This window comes from Ambystoma mexicanum, chromosome 7q (genome assembly GCF_040938575.1).
Source record: "Ambystoma mexicanum isolate Mex_15411 chromosome 7q, UKY_AmexF1_1, whole genome shotgun sequence".
Lineage (NCBI taxonomy): Eukaryota > Metazoa > Chordata > Amphibia > Caudata > Ambystomatidae > Ambystoma > Ambystoma mexicanum.
The window spans coordinates 840,192,214-840,212,460 of NC_090941.1; the positions used below are offsets into that span (position 1 = coordinate 840,192,214).

The 20,247-nt window shown below is 48.1% G+C and overlaps 1 protein-coding gene across 2 annotated transcripts in view; it reads right to left on the reverse strand.

The window, feature by feature from the left end:
- Window positions 1–20,247, reverse strand: part of AMOTL1 (angiomotin like 1) — a 1,007,056-nt gene that overhangs the window by 73,004 nt on the left and 913,805 nt on the right. For both annotated transcript variants that reach the window (XM_069639243.1, XM_069639245.1), the window contains 2 exons: window positions 18,917–19,107; window positions 2,579–2,704 (listed from right to left, as the gene is read on the reverse strand). In XM_069639243.1, coding sequence (XP_069495344.1) covers window positions 2,579–2,704; window positions 18,917–19,107 — 317 coding nt within the window. The remainder of the gene's footprint in view (window positions 1–2,578; window positions 2,705–18,916; window positions 19,108–20,247) is intronic.

Genomic DNA, 20,247 nt, shown 5'->3' on the forward strand with positions numbered 1-20,247 from the left:
ATCTGTATATGAAGATGGTTGCTTGTTTTTTATGAATGTATGTCTTTTCTCTTTTCATTTTTTTTGTAAAGGTTTAATTAAACTGAATACAATAAAAAATAAAATAATATACATTACTTTTTGTCAACACATACACTGTATTTTCCCTGACATCTTTATGTTGGCAGGGGAACACTTTTCTCTTGTCTTGCTTTAAACTGCAAACACACATGCAAAGCCGTTTTGGTGTCCGTGTTTGAAAATCCTATTTTTCATGTGAAAGGGACCTTTGGATTTCTTATGCCACCGTGAATTTAAAAGGCTGCTTTTCCTTTTGTAATGACAGGTAAGCCTTTTCACATAGCACATCCTAGTGATATGTGCAGAAACCGCCAACGGCTTGCCTTAAAAGGACAATTTTCTGTGTGAAGATTTGTCTTATTTTCTTTGATGAAAGCTGGCAGGCCATGCTCCCCGTGGCCCTTCAGTTCTGTTGGTTTGAGGCCTTTGATTACACCCTACAATCAGGGTGAGTGCCTAGAGGATACTCAACCCCCATCTTTTTCATTCACTGTTCTGCATCAGACCATATTTGTGATGAGGGTCCATCTGCTCTCATTCCCAGTTTAATGTTCAATAAAAGGTACCCCATCATTAAGTTTGACATTTGACATATTAGGTCAGTGGTCCCCTATGTCACTGTATCCTGTCTCTAGGCCATCTACAGATAACAATGGAGAATGTGTTACACAGTGTTCCTAAATGGATTGCAGGTTCCCTGCAAGCTGCTGTAAGAGTTTAAGGAACATGGAAAGAAGCCCTTTCGTTAACAGTCCATGTTGTGCCCATTAGTGTCTTATAGCGCTGAAAGGTACAGGGACAATTCCACTATTACCTTTACAAGTCCATGCCTGTCAGTTGCCACTGTGAGGAATCCGGCTCTAGTACCCTTTTGATACTGTAAAATAATATCAATTCTCTAAGAGTTTTGTGACTCCAACCTACATTATAGATCTGCAGCATTCCCATGAAGTTACAACCTGCATTCCTGCTCCAATGAAAACACAGCTGACGCTAATTTAATAGTTTGCCAGCTACGTGGTGGTGAGGTAGCGTCTATATGAACTGTTATATTTCCCTCCCACGCTGTTTTGATTTTCCTTAGTGGCATTGTCAGTATAGAGATCGCTGCCAGCCACCTAAATATACATGCTAGGTAGAGGGTCATTTCACAATATACATACATCTATAGACATACCATGGGGGGTCATTACGACCTTGGAGGTAACCATGCCGCAATTTGCTGCATGGTTACCCCCTTACCGGGTACCGGGCTCCTTGAATGATGAATTACTGGGCCATTCCACCCTTGGAGGACCCGGTAATTCCTCATTCAAGGAACCCGGACTCAGTACATCCCCAATCCCATTTGAGCCCCCATTTGGCTCAATGGGAATGGGGAGGGAGCTAACAACGGGCCCGTTAATAGCCCGTTGTTAGCTCCCTGGTCTGCTAGCGGGACCTGCTAAGGGCGCCTGGTTTTACCACGCACCCTTTGCGGGTCCCGCGAGCAGACTCGTAATGGGGCGGTAAGGGGTTGACGGCTCTGGCACATTACCGGCGACGTTAACCCCTTACCGCCAAGGTCGTAATGACCCCCCTGGTGTTTACATGCAAAAATAAATCCCATCTGAAGACTTCTGAGGGAGCTACAGCTTAATAAACGTAAAGGTTACATACGTAACAAAGCAAAGCGCAGTATATCACACATGACAAATCCCAAGTATGGATAGGTAATGGAAGTATTTGAAATGTGTTTGAGGAGACAAGTCCCCCAGTGTATTCCTAGCTACTCAGGTACTGCAGTGTTTTCAGAGATCATTGCATTTCATAGTCAAGTCTTGACCCTCTGACCTATTAAGGTGAGTATAACCGAGTTTCACATATTTCAAAGTAATTTTTCACTCCATGCTTATCAGCATATACGCCATGTCTTTTTGTGGCCTTAAAAAAAACCTTAATATGAATTCCAATGTCCAGAATACTTGGGCGCAAAAACAATGAACCATGAAATGAAGAATAGCTTCCTTGTAAGTGTGTGGTCAGTACCTGGTTATTTGTATGTCCATATTATGTCACTTATTGTGGAATATGTTATGGCCAATAAAGAACAGTTTCAATTGTCAAATAATGTGGTCACACAAGCTGTTACTTATATTTCCTGCATACACATAAAACGATCAAATGAATCTTTTCCATATTTCATGGCATGATAGGGCAATAGTATATTTCTAATAGTTGATCAACAGTTGCTTTTAAACTTTCAATTCTCCATGGACGATTTTTGAGTACTGCGGTAGGTCACAATAGAGGGCTGTATAGAAGAAATGCTATCTATTCTCAAAATATTGCATGCATTTTAAAATCCATAATGAAAGGGATACTATTGCCTTCATCTCTTAAAATGTCCCCAAAACAGATACTTTTCAAATTGTGAAAATAAAACATATTATTTTTGCAATTGATATCGGCGGCTTCGAATATCTAAATTACACTAGTATTGCAATACTTTTCGTTCAAGACAATAGCTGTTCATTACGTGTGTTCCATGTCCAGACACCTCCCGTTGGCCTTCGCAATCTGCTCTTCCTCCTGCCACATCCGGATTGCCGTAGAGTTGTCATTGTAGCTGCCATGCCGCGAGTGGTTAATAATGGTGGTATCCCTGGCAACACAAAAAGCACACATAGATCTATAGCTTTTCTAGAACCCCTTTATGTATCAATGTGTGCAAAGCCACGTTTAATATAAGCAGATTCAAAACCAAACACACACAACTATGGAACACTGCAACAATCATCCTATAACAAATTCAGAAATGTAAACAGTGTTTTCGCAGAAACTCACAGATTATCAAATATAACAAACATTAGGTGAATAAATGCCCATGTTACGAGTGTCAAAAAGAATAGTGGTTATATCTAACTATAAGCACATTGGAGGAAATCTTGCAGCGAAAACCAGTATATTTTGTGCCGAGTATGAACACAAACTATCACAGGGGCTTCTAACATGCAAATAAAGTGAGCATAGGATATCAAACAGGTATTTTTTTTTCAGTTTTCAGACTAATATAAATGAGTGGCAAATGCGTAATTAATTATTAAATTGTGTGCCTTATTGCCATTTTAGGAATTTTGTGGACCTTTGAAAATATGCAAAAATCTAAATTAGCTAAATCATTATTAGCGGAATGTTCTGCCTATATGACTATGCCAATGTTAAAACAACTAAAATGTATTTTTAACATTGAATTCTGAAGAAATCTTACTTGCATAGAAACAAGCATGATACATGATTAGGGTTACAACCAGGGTTTGGGGTGAAATCCACTTTTTGCAAGAATTGGCCAAATATTCTGCCATACTTGAATATGTGAATTGCGGCTATATAGTTAAGGTATACAATTCACTGATGGATGCACATGCCAACCCTACCTCCATCTGTAGGTACTATATAGGTAAAGTCCTTAACGTTAAGTGCTGTGCACAATGCACATTTTTGTTTACCAACACATGCACATTTAGTAGGCTTTACCCAATCCTGTACCTCAGCCTGGGTTGCAATATTCATATGTAAGCACTAGCCTAAGCTACAGTGTAAATGACTCACATATGTAGGTAACTGGTAGCCATAGTAGCCTAGACAGACAATTTGATGTCTTTGTGAAAACTAATGTTTGCAACTACTGGCTCTGCCCACACCAAGTTCAATGTGGAAATTCACTGAGAAATACAGGCTGTGATGTTTTATTGGTCTGACCCCCAATAATATCGCAAAATGGTAGAATGGTTGAGCTTTCGAGGGCACATTGGATATTTTAACACAATGAAAAGTAGGTAACTTTGGGTACATGGGAAGCTGCATAAAGTAAGAGCTATGCGTGGAGCATGAAAAACAAAACTGAACGAAACAAAGTACTGCATTAGTAGAGGTAGACATCAAAAGTGAAATGGATGAGCACATTTCTATTTGAAAATCACTGGTGGTTAAAAATAATGCTCATTTTTAGTTTTTCTGATTAAGTGACACTGTAAGCACTGCCTAAAAGCCAAACTATTGTCATGGGAAGTTGAAATAGGAGAAAGATGGGAAGTGATTAAGGGTAAAAAGCCTGCGAGGGGGGCGTTTGGGTGTTTACCCACCTATTGACCAACCATAGCCATGCTAGTCCCTACGAGTCTCACACACTACTTGCCCTTCCCAAACACCCTCCTCCACCCACTCTGGGATCTCTGTGCTAGCTCTGGGTTTCTGAGCAGTCTTCTGAAAGGTCATGGCTTAACTGCAGTTACTGGGGGATGAAGGGAGATGGAGCAAGTGGTCCATCATCGGCCACTGGGCCATCCAGAGGACAGTGGGATATGATATGATATATGATATGGTATTTGTAACGCGCCTATACACAGGTGTTTCAAGGCGCGACGAGGCAGGGAGGGGAGGAACAAGGGGAGACAAAACAAACGATCCTACTAGGCCAGGTGTCATTCAGATCGCGCAAGTGCAGGGGTGGGGAGGGGGGAAAAGTGCAAGGGGAGGGGGGGAAGTGCAGTAAAGGTAAGTGGCGTAATTGATAAATAAAAAAGGGCCAGCTAGTGGCAAGTAGAAGGTAAGTGCAGAGCAAGTGCTGGGGAAGGGGGGGGGGGCTGTAGGGATACAGAGACAGTCCCGTAGTGCAGAGGGGTTCCAGGGGATCAGTGACTGGGACCAGGACCGAAGGCAGTTTAGAGTGGTCAAGTTGCAGGATCAGTGCAGTTTAGTGAAGAATTTAATTAGCTGTTCAGCAGGGGAGAGGGAGAGAGAAAGCAGAAGCAAAGAGGAAGGTTTTGAGGTGCTTCCGGAACCGGAGGTGGTTCTCCTCAAGTTTCAGGGAGGCAGGAAGGCTGTTCCAGAGGGAGGCCCCTGCCGCGGAGAGAGATCTACCCCCAGCTCGCTGCTTCGAGAAGCGGCTGACCATGAGGGAGTTGGAGGCGGATGAGCGAAGGGCTCGGGGAGGAAGATATTTGGGAAGAGAGAGTTGAAGGTATTTAGGACCCAGGCCCCAGAAGGCCTTGTGGACAATGCAGAGGGTTTTGAACTTTATCCTCGCAGCCACTGGGAGCCAGTGTAGAGATTTCAGTCCTGGAGAGATACGGTCCCTGGGCTTGAGGCCAAGGACAAGTCTCGCAGTTCTGTTCTGGATGAGTTGCAGAGGGCGGAGAGTGGAGGCAGGCGGATTAAGATAGAGGCTGTTACAGTAATCCAGCTTCGAGAGAACCAGGGCTCGGGAGACAGTGAGCTTCTGGGGGAAGGAGAGGAAGGGAAGAATACCTCTGAGGAGGTGCAGCTGGTAGTGTGACCTCTTGGCGACGTCAGAAATATGAGGAGAGAAGGAGAGTGTGGAGTCGAAGATGACCCCAAGGTTTTTTGCCTTGCAGGTAGGAGCAGGGAGGGGGCCAAGGGAGGCAGGCCAGAGAGCTGCAGGGAAGGAGGGAGTGGGAGTACCGATGAGTAGAATCTCAGTCTTACTGGCATTAAGGCAGAGGTCATTGGCGGCACACCATTCTTTGATAGCAGACAGACAGTCAGAGATGAGGGAAGGAGAGGGGGAGGCTGAGGGTAGCCTGAAAATGAGCTGGGTATCGTCCGCATAGCACTGGAAATTAGGGCAGAGAGCGGCGATGCGGTGGGCAAGGAGAGCCAGATACTGGTTGAACAGCCAGGGAGAGAGATTAGATCCCTGGGGGACACCACAGGTGGAGAAAAAGATGTCGGAGAGGAAGGACCCCAGTTGGACCTGGGAGGGTCGATTTGAAAGGAAAGAGGTCAGCCACGCCAGAGCCTGACCAGTGATACCCAGGTTTTCCCGGAGACGGTTGAGCAGGATGGCATGGTTGACAGTGTCAAAGGCAGAGGAGAGATCGAGCAGAATGAGAACACACGGAGTGTTGGAATCGAGGTTCAGGAGCAGGTCTTCACGGATGTTCAGAAGAGCAGTTTCCGTGCTTCTGGCAGCTCTGAAGCCAGATTGATGGTCATGAAGACTACCAACAGATTCAGCATGGAGGTTAAGCTGGGAGATGGCCAGTTTCTCCAGGAGTTTGCCCAGGAAGGGAGTGATGGAGATAGGGCGATAGTTAGCCGGGCAGGAGGGGTCGGAAGAGGGTTTCTTGAGAAGAGGGTGCACAAGGGAGTGCTTGAGGGGGGAAGGGAAGACTCCAGAGGCGAAGGAGTGGTTGCAAAAGTCAGCCAGGGCAGGAGCCAGGGAGTCGATGTGGTCCTTGATAGTTTTGGAGGAACAGGGGTGAACCTGTTTAGACGAGACTTTCATTGATCGGACTTGTCTGGAAACCTCGTCAGCAGAGAAGGGTGGAAAGGCAGAGAAAGAGGGAGGAGGGTTGACCGCAGAAGGGCCAGAGGAAGAGCCGGGTAGGGGGGGAGGGAGGTGAGAGGAGGAGAGCGAGGACAGGATGTCCTGAGTTTTAGAGATGAAGTGAGAGGCCAGTGCAGTGCAGAGGGCCTGGGAGGGGACAGGAGAGGTAGAGACTGCAACAGGGTTGGCCAGCTCCTTGCAGATTTTAATATACAAGTAGCTTATATCCAAAATCCACCAACCAAACCAAAGGAAATAGCTGGCCAATGCTGCTCTGCTGCTCCTTCCTAAACAGATGCCTATAAGTAGAAGTAAGCCATCATGCTATAAAACCCTAGTGTTAAACACAACCAGTTTAATGAAGGGATAATGACTGGTCTTGCATGTGTGACTAAGAGCCTGTGTGGCATAATGTACCCTTGATCCCATCGCGCAAAATGCTGATCAAGGAACAAGTTACTTACCTGTAACTGTTGTTCTCCGGCATGGGTCTGGCATGGATTCACATGCTCATGAATATAAGAATACATAGCAGTACACACATGCACAACCATGGGAGGTGGCAAAAGGCTCAACATTAAGCATTACATAAACTCAACATTAAGCAACTCTTACCTCCTCACCAGGCCCACCTTCAGGTCGACGCAGTAGAATCTCGTGAAGGTGTGCGTCGACCTCCATATAGCAGCCCTGCAGATGTCCAGCAAGGGCACACCAGACAAGAACGCCATAGTAGTAGCGATCGCTCTGGTCTAATGGGCTCTCGGACGGCCGGGCAACGGTCGGTTGGCCAACCGATGACAGTGCATGATGCAGTCGGAGAGCCATCTGGAAATGGAAGCCTTCGAGAGAGCCTTCCCTTGGTTCACAGGTCCAAAGTTCACAAACAGCTGTGATGTCTTCCGAAAACTCTTCGTTCGGTCCACGTAGAACTTAAGCGCTCTAGCTATATGCAGCAAGTGCAAAGTCCTCTCGGCTGGCGACGAAGGCGACGGAAAGAAAACTGGCAACACCAAGGGCTTGTTAAGATGGAAGTCCGACGGCACCTTGGGCATGAAAGAGGGGTGCGTCCTCAGCACCACCCTTGTATCGTGAAAAGACAACTATGGAGGCTAGCAGGATAGGGCCTGAATCTCTCCCACGCGTCGTGCAGAGGTGATGGCCACAAGGAACGCTGTCTTCCACGACAGGAACTTCAACGGAGCCGAATGCAAAGGCTTGAATGGTGGCCCCATGAGCCTGGTCAGCACCACGTTGAGCTCCCACGGCGGGGCTGGAGCCTTCACCGGCGGGAACGATCAGAACAGTCCCTTCATAAATTCCTTCACCAGTCGATGAGACCACAACGACGGCCGTCCTGCAGTTCTGGTGTATCGGGAGATGGCTGCCAGATGTATCTTGATGGAAGCGTGAGCTAGTACAGCTTTGGCCGGCGACAGTAGGTATGGTAGCACTTGAGGTGCCGTAATCCGTAGAGGGTTGATCTTCTGTGCACAGCACCAGACAGAGAACCTCTTCCACGTATGTCCGTAGCACTTGCGAGTTGAGGACGCCCTGGCCTTTGCAAAAACCTCTCTGCAGTCAGCCGGGATATCGTACCCTCCAAACTCTAGTGCCGCAGGAGCCAGGCCTGCAAGTCCAGCGACTCCGGGTCGTGATGAAGAATGGCGCCTACCTCTCTGGAGAGAAGATCTACGTCCATCGACAGCTTGACTGGTGGGGACGCTGAGAGGTCCAGAAAGTCCGGGAACCAGATCTGTCTCGGCCACGCCGGTGCGATGAGGATCATCCTGCACTGGGACCTCTTGAGCTGGCTGATGAGTCGAAGAATCAGTGGCAACGGAGGAAACAGGCCGTCCTAGGGGAACGAGAAATGTCGCCCATGCTCCTCGGCTGGGAAAACCTGCTGGCGAACCTCGGGCACGCTGTCGCGAACAGGTCAATCTGGGGTTTGCCCCATCGTTGGAAGAGCCGATCGACTTGATCGTGCGTAGTTCCCACTCGTGGCACGAGCGCATCTCTCTGCTGAGTGAGTCGGCAATGGTGTTTTTTATTCCTGCCAGATGGAAGGGAACCAGAAATATCCCCTGGGCGACGGCCCAGTGCCACAGATCCTGGGCCTCCTTGGATAGGGCTGGGGATCTGGTGACACCCTGCTTCCGGATGTAGAACAATGTGGTGGTGTTGTCGGTGAAGATCCTCACGACCTTGCCCTTGAGGGACGGGAGGAATGACTTGAGCGCCCAGAACACGGCGCGCAGAGCTCCAAGATGTTGATGTGGAGAGACCTCTCTTCCGGGAGCCAAAGACCTCTTGCGTGGAGATCTCCGGTGTGCGCACCCCATCCCTCCAGGGATGCGTCCGTCGTCACCGTCTCCTGATGTGCCGAGGTCTGGAAGTCCGTGCCCACGGTGAGGTGTGCACGGGTGCCCCACCTCTGAATCGCCCGACAGAAAACCTCATTGAGCGGGATCTTGTCTTCGAAGCTGCCCGCCGCTTGCATCCAGCGGGCGTCGAGGAACTCCTGTAGAGGATGCATCCGTAGCCTGCACAGGCGCACTAGGTAGATGCATGAGGACATCATTCCGAGGAGAGACTTGATGGATCTCACCCTGGCCATGTCCGTGGCTAGCAGGCGCTGCACTTTGCCTAAGATGGCCTTCGTCCTTTCTTCCAACAGAGACGCCAATCGTTCCACTGTATCGAGCTTCGCTCCCAGAAACAGTGCCGCCTGCGACGGAACCAGATGGGATTTTGGGTAATTGATGGAGAAACCCAGCTCTGTGAGTAAGCGGACGGTCTTCGCCGTGTGCTCGACGGTGAGTTCTCTTGTCCTTGCACGGATAAGCCAGTCGTCCAGGTAGGGGTAGACGTGGATCCCCTGCAGGTGCAGCCGCGCCGCCACTGGTGCTAAGCACTTGGTGAACAACCTGGGTGCCGACTTCAATCCGAATGGCAGAGCTCTGAATTGGTAGTGGTGTCCTTGAACTACGAATCTGAGGAACTTTCGGTGCCCTTTTAGGATGGGGAAGTAAGCATCCTCCAAGTCCAACAACGATAGGAAGTCGCCCTCCTCCAGCTGTTCCAGCACGTGCTGTAGAGTGACCATCCTGAACTTCTGTGCCTTGATGTATTTGTTCAACCGACGTAGGTCCAGGATGGGGCGCCAACCGCCTGTCTTCTTTCTGACGAGGAAGTATCTTGAATATACTCCAGAGCCCCGGAGCCTCTTGAGCATCGCCTTTACCTCCAACAGCAGTTGAGGGACGCGATTTTCCTTCCTGGCCACGGGAGGAATGCTGGGACACTTCTTTTGGAATTCGAGAGTGTGCCCGTGGGCCAGGGCATCCAGTATCCAAGGGTCGGTGGAGATGGACTCCCACACGCTGACGAACTTCGCCAGCCGGCCTCCCACCGGGGTGCTTCGGTGGGGGCCCGACGCTATGGCCGGTTCAATCTTGCTTGGAGGCGGCCTTGGCCTCCTTGGCGATGACGACGAGATCCTCTTTGTTTGCCGCAACCTCTGTAGGCCTCCTGTGACGAGGAGCGGGCCGCCTGCGGTATGTAGAGGAACCACCGCCTGATCCCTTGGAGGCCCCCCGTCTGCATCCGGCGCTCCGAAAGGGCCGTCGTTGCTAAAGGACTCCCAGGGCTCGGGCCGTCTCTGTCAGCCTTGATGGCCTGCAGCGACTCATCCACCGTTTTCCCAAACAGATTGTTGCCGTCGAACGGCATGTCCAACACCCAGGTCTGCACACGTCCTGATGGAAGTCTGTCGCCTTGAGCCAGCCTCATCGTTGAAGGCAAACACTGTTGCCTAACTGGCGAAACCCGGTGTCGGCAATGTCCGTTGCCACCGTTATGGCGTAGTCCGACGCCACCTCACCTTCCTGCAGAATCTCTAGGGCCTCTGCCCTCTTGTCGTCTGGTAGGAAGTCCAGTAGGGGAGCTATCTTGTACCATAGCTCCCTGTCGTAACGGACCACAATCACTAAGGCGTTGGCCGCTTTAATTGTCGTCGCCGTCGACGAGATGACCCGTTGCCCCATGGCGTCCAATTTCTTTCCCTCGCCGTCAGGTGGGGAAGTGGAGGTCGAAGATGTCGCCCCCGTCGCCTTCTTCTTGGCCGCCGCTGAGACGACCAAATCTGGCGTCGGCTGAGCCCTGAGGCACAAGGGGGCGGTGTCGGGGACCCAGTACTTCTTCTCGTACCAGTCCTTCTTGGCAGGCGTCGTGGACGGGTTCTTCAGGACCGCAAGTCCCTCGTCCCAGATATTGTCGAGTAACGGTACCGCGAGGACCGTCTTTCTCTTGGCCTCTCGCCGTTGATAGAGGAAACCTTCCTTCTTCTATTCCTCGGTGCAGAGCTGGGAGAGCTCGGATTCCCTGGCGATCATGGCGTGAAAGGAGCCAATTTCATCAGGCGGGGAAGCCCGAGAGGGTGGTCATGGAAGGTCCATCCCGTCGTTACCACCGTCGTCATCCGTCCCCTTCGTCGTGTCTGTCGCCGTGTCATCCCTGGGATCCGGAGAGGGGGATGAAGGCTCCACAGGCCGCGAGGGCATGAAGGGCGGGGTCTCAGGTTTGACAGGTTGATCAAGTACAGTGTCTACACAACTAGCCCACTCCTCACCTGATGAATCTGTTGGAGATGCAGTAGATTCGTCTGTATAACGTTCTGTCTTCTTTTCTCTCCAGGTGGTTCTTGTGGACTTGGTTCCGATCTTGTTCTTGGATTTGAAGATAGAAGGACGGGCTCGCCTAGAGTCCACTTTGCCAAAGAGGCTATGTGCCCGGCAGCGGGGACTCCAGGGAGCCCAGCCCAAACCAGGGAAAAACCGGATGAAAAAACCCTGGTAGATCTTGATATGGATGGTAGTTGATGCAGTCCATAGAGCAATCCAGTAAGAGTGAAGGCAAGAGTAGTATTGCCTACAAGTACCACAATGCACTGGTTGTTGTCGTAGTAGGCGATTGCCTGTTGTCCGGGTAGAGGTCCAGCTGGCATGCGGATAACACGCGGATGTAGTGGTACACAAGGAAAGGACTGTGTGTCGGGAACACACAGCTCCAACAGTAGACACCGCTCACAGAAAACAATGAAAGCTCAGGAAGCGCCCAGCGCGGGAGAGAGTACAGCAGTAGCAGGAAGGGCTGAGAGAGATGTAAACAGGTTACGGCGACAGACGCCGCACAAGCGGAGAGGAAAGTAGTCCAGAATGGAAGGAGGCAAGGAGCCGTTCGAGTGGGAAGCAACCCACTAACAAACGACCAACAAGGTAGGCAGAAACCGGGAACGGAACACAAGAGGGAGCGTAAGCAAACTTACCCCCTGGAACAAAGTAAGGAAGTTGCAACGCACAGGTGCTTCTCATCTGCTGGTCTTTAAGGCGGCTAATACTGGAAGACTGTGCGTTGCATGGAATAAATCAGTCCTTCTCCCATATCGACCATCTCCTCCATACTTTCCATGGGCGATATGTGACACGGGGGGGAGGGGGTGAACTCTCCTCTGCTTGTTCGGAGGGCTTCCCGACGGGCCCGGTTCTGGATCGTCTGCCGGGGTTCGTGGTAATCTCGTCCTTATCTCCGTGCATAAGGTTTGGATCGTCATCAAAATGGCCGCTGAGTTGTCCTGAGGATCGGGCAATGGCTGCGACGGGAGAGCTTGCCGCTCCTCCACAGGGGCCTCGTCGGCACCACCGTCGCTATCTTCGACCACCTCCTCGGGATCTCTCCCGTGGGTTTGTACCTTCTCGAACTTCTCGTTGAGGCTCTTCACGGCCTCAACCAGCTCCTCCTCAGAGGCTGAATCCGTGTCCGAAAATGGCCACCGCCCCCCCGCCCCCTCTTTTTCCACCGGGGTCTTCATGGGGGTCTTGTCGATGGGCTGGAAAGAGGATTCCCTCCGTGGTGGCAGGGAAACTCTGGGCCCTGAGGTCGCCTCCACTGGTGTAGCCTCCACATGCTTCGCCAGGGTCGCTGCGACTCCCTCGATAGAGGCCTTAGCTGGGTGAATCAAGGCCTTCACCACCTTGGGCGCGCTTGAAGCCTTCACCTTGGGGGGAGGGTCACCGCCTCGCTCCCCCTCGGCTGAATCCTTTGAGATCGACCGGGGCCTCTCCAGAAGCTTACCCGGGTTCTCGGAATTCCTCTTCCCCCAGACCAGAGCGTTGGCTCATGGTTGATGGTGCCAGGGAAGGTGCGCCCTGCCTGGCAGCCGAAGAGCCCGACCGTTCGGCTTAGCCTTCTGTTGGGCCCCCGTCGCTGGGGCGCCCTCACAGGACTTAGAAGACAGCTCTGACCTTTTCTTCTTCTCACCTGCTGGGCCCTTCTCCAGCCAGCTGGCAAGGCGGGAACGACGATCCCTCATGGTCCGTTCCGATAGGTTCTTGCAGAATGCACAGTCCTTCTCCACGTGCGTCTTGTCCTCATGAAGGCAGTAGAGACATCTCGAAGGCTCGCCCTCCTTGAAAACATTCTGTTAACCGCATCCAGGGCAGTTCCTGAACAGCTTGGATCCGGGCGTCAAGCTACCCTTGTCCTGGGCCGCGTCCATGGTAGGCCTCAGATCTTCTGGAATCCTCCAAGAACCGTCACTCAATGAAAACTTCACCCTTGAGGGGCGTTGGAAATTCGTAAACGGGTCCCCGTTGATCGGAAGAAGAAACGGTGGAGCTTGAGGTTCGATTTAACCGAAAAATGAGAAAAATCTCCTTGAAAAAGTGCAAACACACAGCAAAAGCTCGAGAGCTATAGCATGAGGACTCCCAACACTTGAACGTGCGGTAAAATTCTGAAGATGGCTGCCAGAGGAGGGGCTTAGGTAGAGGGCAGTCATTGGCTGGGGGCAGTATGACCCATAGACCAGTGATTGGTTATTAGTAGAAAGGCAGTTCAGAAACAAAACTGAAACTGATTTTTTCTTTACCAAGGATTCCCAGCCCGACAACGGGGAATATTCATGAGCATGTGAATACATGCCAGACCCCATACTGGAGAACTATGCAGTACTTTTTTTTATCTCAGAAAGCATAAATGATCCGATATGCATTGTTACTCATAGCCGTAACTTTCTTTTGTTCCTCTCACACAAAGGAATTGATGGGTGGCGCACACATCTACAAAGTGAGGAGGGGGCTGGCGTGGCATGGAGTGCGGGGGATGGATAGTAGGGGGTATGCAATGGGGGTGTAGGGTCTTGGAATGCAGAGTTCAAGGGGGACCCTCCTGAAAATTAAGAGAAAAAAGAGGGTGTTGGGTGACAGGTAGGGAGGCAGAAGTGGAGATGGAGGGATTCATCTTTGGGAGGGGGGCGAGCAGTTGCATATGTTGACCACTTGTGGTTGAGCAATATTCAACTGCTCTTAGTGAATAATAGGGGGCAAGAAGTTAGGATGGAACAAAAGACCATCAATCAATCAGGTTGTAGTCTATAAAAAGAAACAACCACCACTGATACCGCTTCTCTTAGGAGGATGACTACATGAAACTAAAAAGAAATCCTATTTTCCTGCTTTCCTTTTTCCCCCCCCCCGAGTATTATTTAGCAGAAATATAATTTATCTAGGCGTTTCTCAGGTTTGTATTGTGGCACTTTAAAAAACACAATTGGTTCATCTACTGTGTGATTGAAACATAACTGACACCATTTTGGTGTACACCTTAGATGCACTCTAGTATTGATATTAACAGAACTAGTGCGTGTATTTTGCTGCTCTTCAGGCGAGATTGATAGTAAGTAAAACAACTTAAAACTTAAATATTAATTTGGTTGTGCTCTTGTGCATTGGCTCAAACAGTGGAGTCATGAGGATGTGTAGCTCCATATTGTGCCAGTCATATAATGGAAGTCACACTCGCCATAAATACTTAAATATTTGTGTTTTATAGCAGAATGTTCTGTTCAGATACATTATATGCAATGGATAATGATAAATATATTCAGATGAATGCATAAGATAAGCTTTTATTAGTTAAAATAGTAGGCAAAACATGTATTGTTCGAAACACTGAAGCATTCTTAGTTTGTTTGCGTTTTATGGACTTCCATTCCTTTCCATGATAGTTGGAGTTGCGAACTTTCTACAACCTTAAGAACCATTCCGCACAAAACACTGCAGACCCTGGACAAGGATGAGAGCCCTATGTTAGAAGTGGTTGATGTGGTCAAACGTGACTTGTGTGTATGTCTTTGGGCAGATGCATCAGTAGTGAATAACACACCTGTCTAACCCAAGTCTGGGAAATTCGTATTCTTGGGATGGGCGATGTGCATCATTTTCAGCACCTGTTTTATGGTGGAAAAGTGTTGGTTAATGTCCTGCAGTAACTGCTTGACTGTGAATCCCCTCTGGACCATACAGCCTATGACCTGATTCTATGCAAGCATGTTATTAAAATGTAATGTAAGTTATGGTCGTAATGCAGATTCCAAGTTAATCATACAAGGGGGTGAACTCACTTTAAGAAAAGGTTGGATGCCAAATGCAGTCTTCAAGCAGTACCGCCGATACAAATACTGTGGAGCGACCATCTCATCATCCCATTCGTGATCACTCTGCCTACCCAAGCCTACATCCAACATCCAAAACTCACTACCACCACCAAAAGAAACTGGAAACACGTCAAAGAAAGCAACCTATTCGAACAACTGGAATTAACGAAACCCTCAAATACAGAATTGGAGTCAGCGGACCTAGACGGGAAAGCAGAGATACTGCACAAATGGATCGCAAATACAATAGACAAGATCGCCCCAGAAAAACCGTTCACCCCATCAAAAAAAAAGAGTAAGGGCAAAATGGTTCACCCCACTATTAAACGGCATGAAAAAGGAAAACAAAAAGAGGGAATTGGAATGGAGGAAAGAATACAACCCAAGGAAAAAAACACTGTACCAGAAACAAATCCGTGCATACAAAAAGGAAATTCAAAAAGCAAAGAGAAGACACCACGATGACAGAATCAACAATGCCACCAACACACAAAAAGAAATGTTTAGCATCATTGAAGAAATGAGAAACCCACCAGGCTGCGATAACACCCCAACCCCCTCAGAAAAACTCTGCAACGACCTGGCAGACCACTTCAAAAAAAAAAAAAATCAATGACATTCGACAAACCATACAAAAGCGACCAACCAACCACAACACACAACCCAACGGACCTAACACGGAACCAAAGCACAAACTCCAAAGCTTCCCTGAAATATCAGCAGAGGCATTCGCAATGCTGGTAAAACAAAGCAAGGAAGCGAGATCACCCATGGACCCCGGTCCCCCAGACATATACAAATAAATCCTCGCGCAAGGATCACCAGCAGAACACTATAGAAACCTTCTTAATATTTCACTATCTACAAGGACTGTACCGAAGATCTTCAAATCAGCATACATCAGACCACTCTTGAAAAACACAAGTGGTAACGTAGATGACCTTTCCAACTACAGGCCAATCTCTAACATGCCCTACCCAGCAAAACTTCTAGAAACCTACGTATATAAACTAACCCAAGAACACGTAGAAAAACACCACCTGCTGAACCAAGCTCAAATCGGTTTCAGACCAGCATGAGGAACGGAAACAGCATTACTATCCATCTGGGACGATCTCAAAACTAACGCAGACTCAAACACTACCTCAGCCCTTATTCTGCTCGACCTCTCCGCAGCCTTTGACACAGTTAACCACGACACCCTGACCAAAAGACTAGAAGACATAGGCATAACAGAAACAGCACTATGCTGGACCAAATCATTCCTAGCAGACAGAACAGAAACGGTATGGATAAACCCTTTTAAATCAACCCCAATAGTTAACGACTGCGGAGTCCCACAAGGATCCTCACTATCTCCACTATATTTCAACATCCATAAGACTCCAGTCATCAGAATCTTAAAAAAATACAACATTACATATTACAATTACGCAGATGACACTCGGATCATCTACAAAATCAAAGACACCGATGCCGACCACTCAACCCTAACCGACTGTCTAAAAGAAGTCTTCAACTGGATGAATGCCAACAACCTGAAAATCAACCCAGGAAAGACAGAAATCATGATCATATTCAAAGACCAAGAGAACGAAACTACCATCCCATGGCCCACGGAAATGGGAAACGCACCAACGCCATCGAAGGTAGTAAAAAATCTGGGAGTCCTAATGCACAACACCCTAACCCTGGAACCACAAATAAATGCAACAGTGAAGAGATGCTATTTCCTCCTCCACACGGGGAGAAGAATTCTACTTTTCCTCTCCTTCACGCACAAAACACTCACCATCGTCACCCTAATCGTGTCAAAAATCGACTACGCAAACAGCCTCTACCTCGGAATACCAGAATACCTCTTGAAGAAACTGCAACAGATCCAAAGCGCAGCAGCAAGACTACTCCTCACACTATCCAGAAGAGAACACATCACTCCAGCGCTAAAAACACTACACTGGTTCCCAGTAAAACATTGCATCACCTTCAAAACAATGTGCATAACGCACAGGGCAATCAGCGGACAAGGAGCAGAATTCCTACAAAAGAAAATAACAGTCTACAAGCCAACGAGACCCCTCCGATCAAGCAACGAAATCCGCCTGGAACTCAAACCATACCTTAAGAAAAAACTTGGAGGCACCTCCTTCTACCACTTAGCCGCAAAAACCTGGAACATCATCCCAAAAGAAATAAACACTGAAGATCACCTAAAATTCAGGAAATCACTAAATAAAAACCTGGCTCTTGAACACCACAGACTAAATCTGGAAACCAAAACCAAAAAAAAAAAAGGTGACTAAACCGGAAAGGAGACAGACATCCCCGACCGAGAGGGTAACTCACACGACACCTGGACGGGTGACACCGGACAGACTGGAACACAGAAGGCACGCACGGAGACGGAGCCTGAGTCAACTACCCCAGACAATCCCACCAACACCTCGCCTGCCCTTAGTTACCACCAGGTAACATAGTGGTATGGAATTGACGAGATATTGACAATCACGACACTACCTAAGAGGTTGACATTGGCACATGCACTTGCCGCAGGAGTATTAAAGGAGAATAAGCGGAGCACTGAGAGAGCATGTTAGAGGTGGGAGCCTGAAGAGTAAGGAACCTTATATGCCAGTCGGACCCAGATCTGGACAGAGCTGCATCAGGGGAGACCACGCAAACCGAGCGCCTCAACTCAGGATAGAGACACAAACTAACCAACCCTACTAACAATTTCCCTTTCTGCATACACCTCTCAAACTCCAAACCAAACACAACCAAACCTACAGCACAACAAACCGCACAAACTTCACTACACTGCAACAATGAAACAAAAACACACATAGTCGTGCACAACAGTACACAACGTCTACCGGCCGCAAACACCCCAGGCCCAGCCAACGGACCCACCGGGCTGAGGCTGCCAACAGCACATCACTGCTCTCCTGCACTTTACCTGCTTCGTCCCACTAACTCATCCTCCCCTCCTTTTTCAGAACCGCCAGAGCGTCAGGGGACCACTCCGGTGGTGATAGTGCGTGGTACAAATGTCCATTAACATTAACAGTAGTATGGCTGTACATTGAACACACAGTAAAGTTGGTAGTTTGAATGAAATATTCATTGTTGCCTTTTAGTTCAAAAGGCCATATTCAAAAGGGTTTAGAATAGTTGCAGTTTAGAGAAGCAGATCATAGACCAGAAGTATTTGAGCTGGTTGAAAGGATGGGTACAGACATTGCCCTTAGATCTTTTATCTTTTTGGCATTTAGGAATTATAATCTATCCATCTCCCTTACACTGCCCAGTGATTGCACTACTAATGATCCCACTTTCCATGTTTGTTCTCCTTCCTATATCTCTGTGTTTTATCCGACATTTTAGCAGCCTTTCTTTGTTTTTAAGAGTATGAACACAGTACCCTCTTGTTCCCTCGCTATGTCTGGAACTGTAGCCCCTCTTCCATGATTAATTCCCCCTCCTGTGCCTCTACACCTCTTTAGTTCAGTTCTAATTCCACCCGCTTGCCCCCTTTCCTGTCCAGTTTTGACAGTTACCCGTTTTCCTTCTACATCCCCTCTGACTCCATAATTGCATAACCACCTCCCCTCGCTCCTGCAATGCCTGACACGGTTTCTTGATCATGGTGCCCCTGTTTATGTTACTGACTCAATAGTTGACTAAGCAAAATGCATGTTTCCAATATTACTTTCAAGTTATTAAGTATTTCTAATGCTTTAAGTTAACATTTTATGACCCATTTTTGTACATCCTGAAAATAATAAATATTTCTTCCTGTCTTTTCAAATTCTGTCCATTGCATTCTAGCATTTATTCTATCGTGTGAATGAAAATTGAGTTTAGGTTGAAAGTGGATAACTGAAGCAAACAAGCGATGTGGGCAGGGGGGGTGTATTTGAAGCTGCATACCGTTTTTTACATATTTAAATTACATTACAGATATTTACAATCAGAATCATTGCCAGACACCAGTTGTGTTGGCATCCATTTGCGCTCCTTACATCTACCTCTGAGCTGCAGCAGTGGCAGCTGCATCCATGGCAAAGTGCCTCATTGCGGTCTCCTCCAAGTACTTCTGCTCCCATTTGCTCATGTCTGCTTCCAGAGATAGAATCGTCTCCTCCTTTTCACGCAGGAGATCCATCAGCGCTGGTGCATTGTACTCCGGCACACTCAACACTTGAGAATTGGGGTGCCTCTAATGGGAAAAAGACAATAGGAAACAGGAAAAGTAAATCACTCACCAGCAATTTGTCTGGAATTAACAGATGGCACATGCACATCTTTCCTGCAACAACCAAAACAGAGAAACACACACTAAGGCACAGCACAATTGTTGTCTTTGTCTTCACTTTTTTATGTTTCAAGCATGACAACCTCACCCTCGCAGACACCCTCTGCACCACTCACTGTGGAATACCTCACTGTGGCCACCTAAAATTGGCCAAAGCCAGCTAAGGTGGTCAGCATTGTGGATTTCCTATTAGATAGTAAGCTCTTGCTAAAAGCATATGTTTTCAACATCAAACTACTTTATGATGCATAGGGTTATTGAACGTTTCCTATTTTGGGGAATCCTGCAGCAAGTGACTGCACTGAAAGTGCTGTACTAGGCAAACAGAGCAGATGTTCAAGGCCTCTGTTGAGGTCCAGTTCGACATAAATCAGCCAGGAGCCGTTGGTATGTGTTCCATGTTGCTTTAGAGCTGCCAGGTCACATGTTCAGTTAATGGATCAGGATAGGCAGCCCAACAGGTTACATGAACGGGAACGTAGGATAAAAAGAGCACCTTCCGCCTCTCCATCACAACCAGTTTTCACACACCAACAGACTGACGGAAAATTCCCTCAGGACTCACTCTCAAAATTCCACTCAGCATCATACAGTGATATCACTCAATCACACCATTAATCACCAACAGGACGCAAACTTCTCTTCTTCACACGCACATATACACAGGGGAAGCATGCAGCACTTACCTGCTTTACAAACATTTACTGCCAGCAAGACACTGCAAACCCACCGGGGAAAATGGAGAAGCCAGGCCGCACTCACTCAGGGAATACACGTGAGGCTGGAGAGGGAAGGAACCTGGACTCGAATCTCAGATGGTGCAAGAATGGCATTACAGGTCACCAGGAAGCACACAAACGTTGCACTCAGGCAGCAGTCAACTACTCAATGTGCAACACAATTCCATACATACACAGAAATAACAATGTGTATGTGTCATTAATTGAACATGGCATAACTATTGCACAACCTACTAGGCTAGACACAAAGTTCTTCCTTTGGCCACTGTGGGATGACACTTTGCGTATCCTGAGCAACATTAAG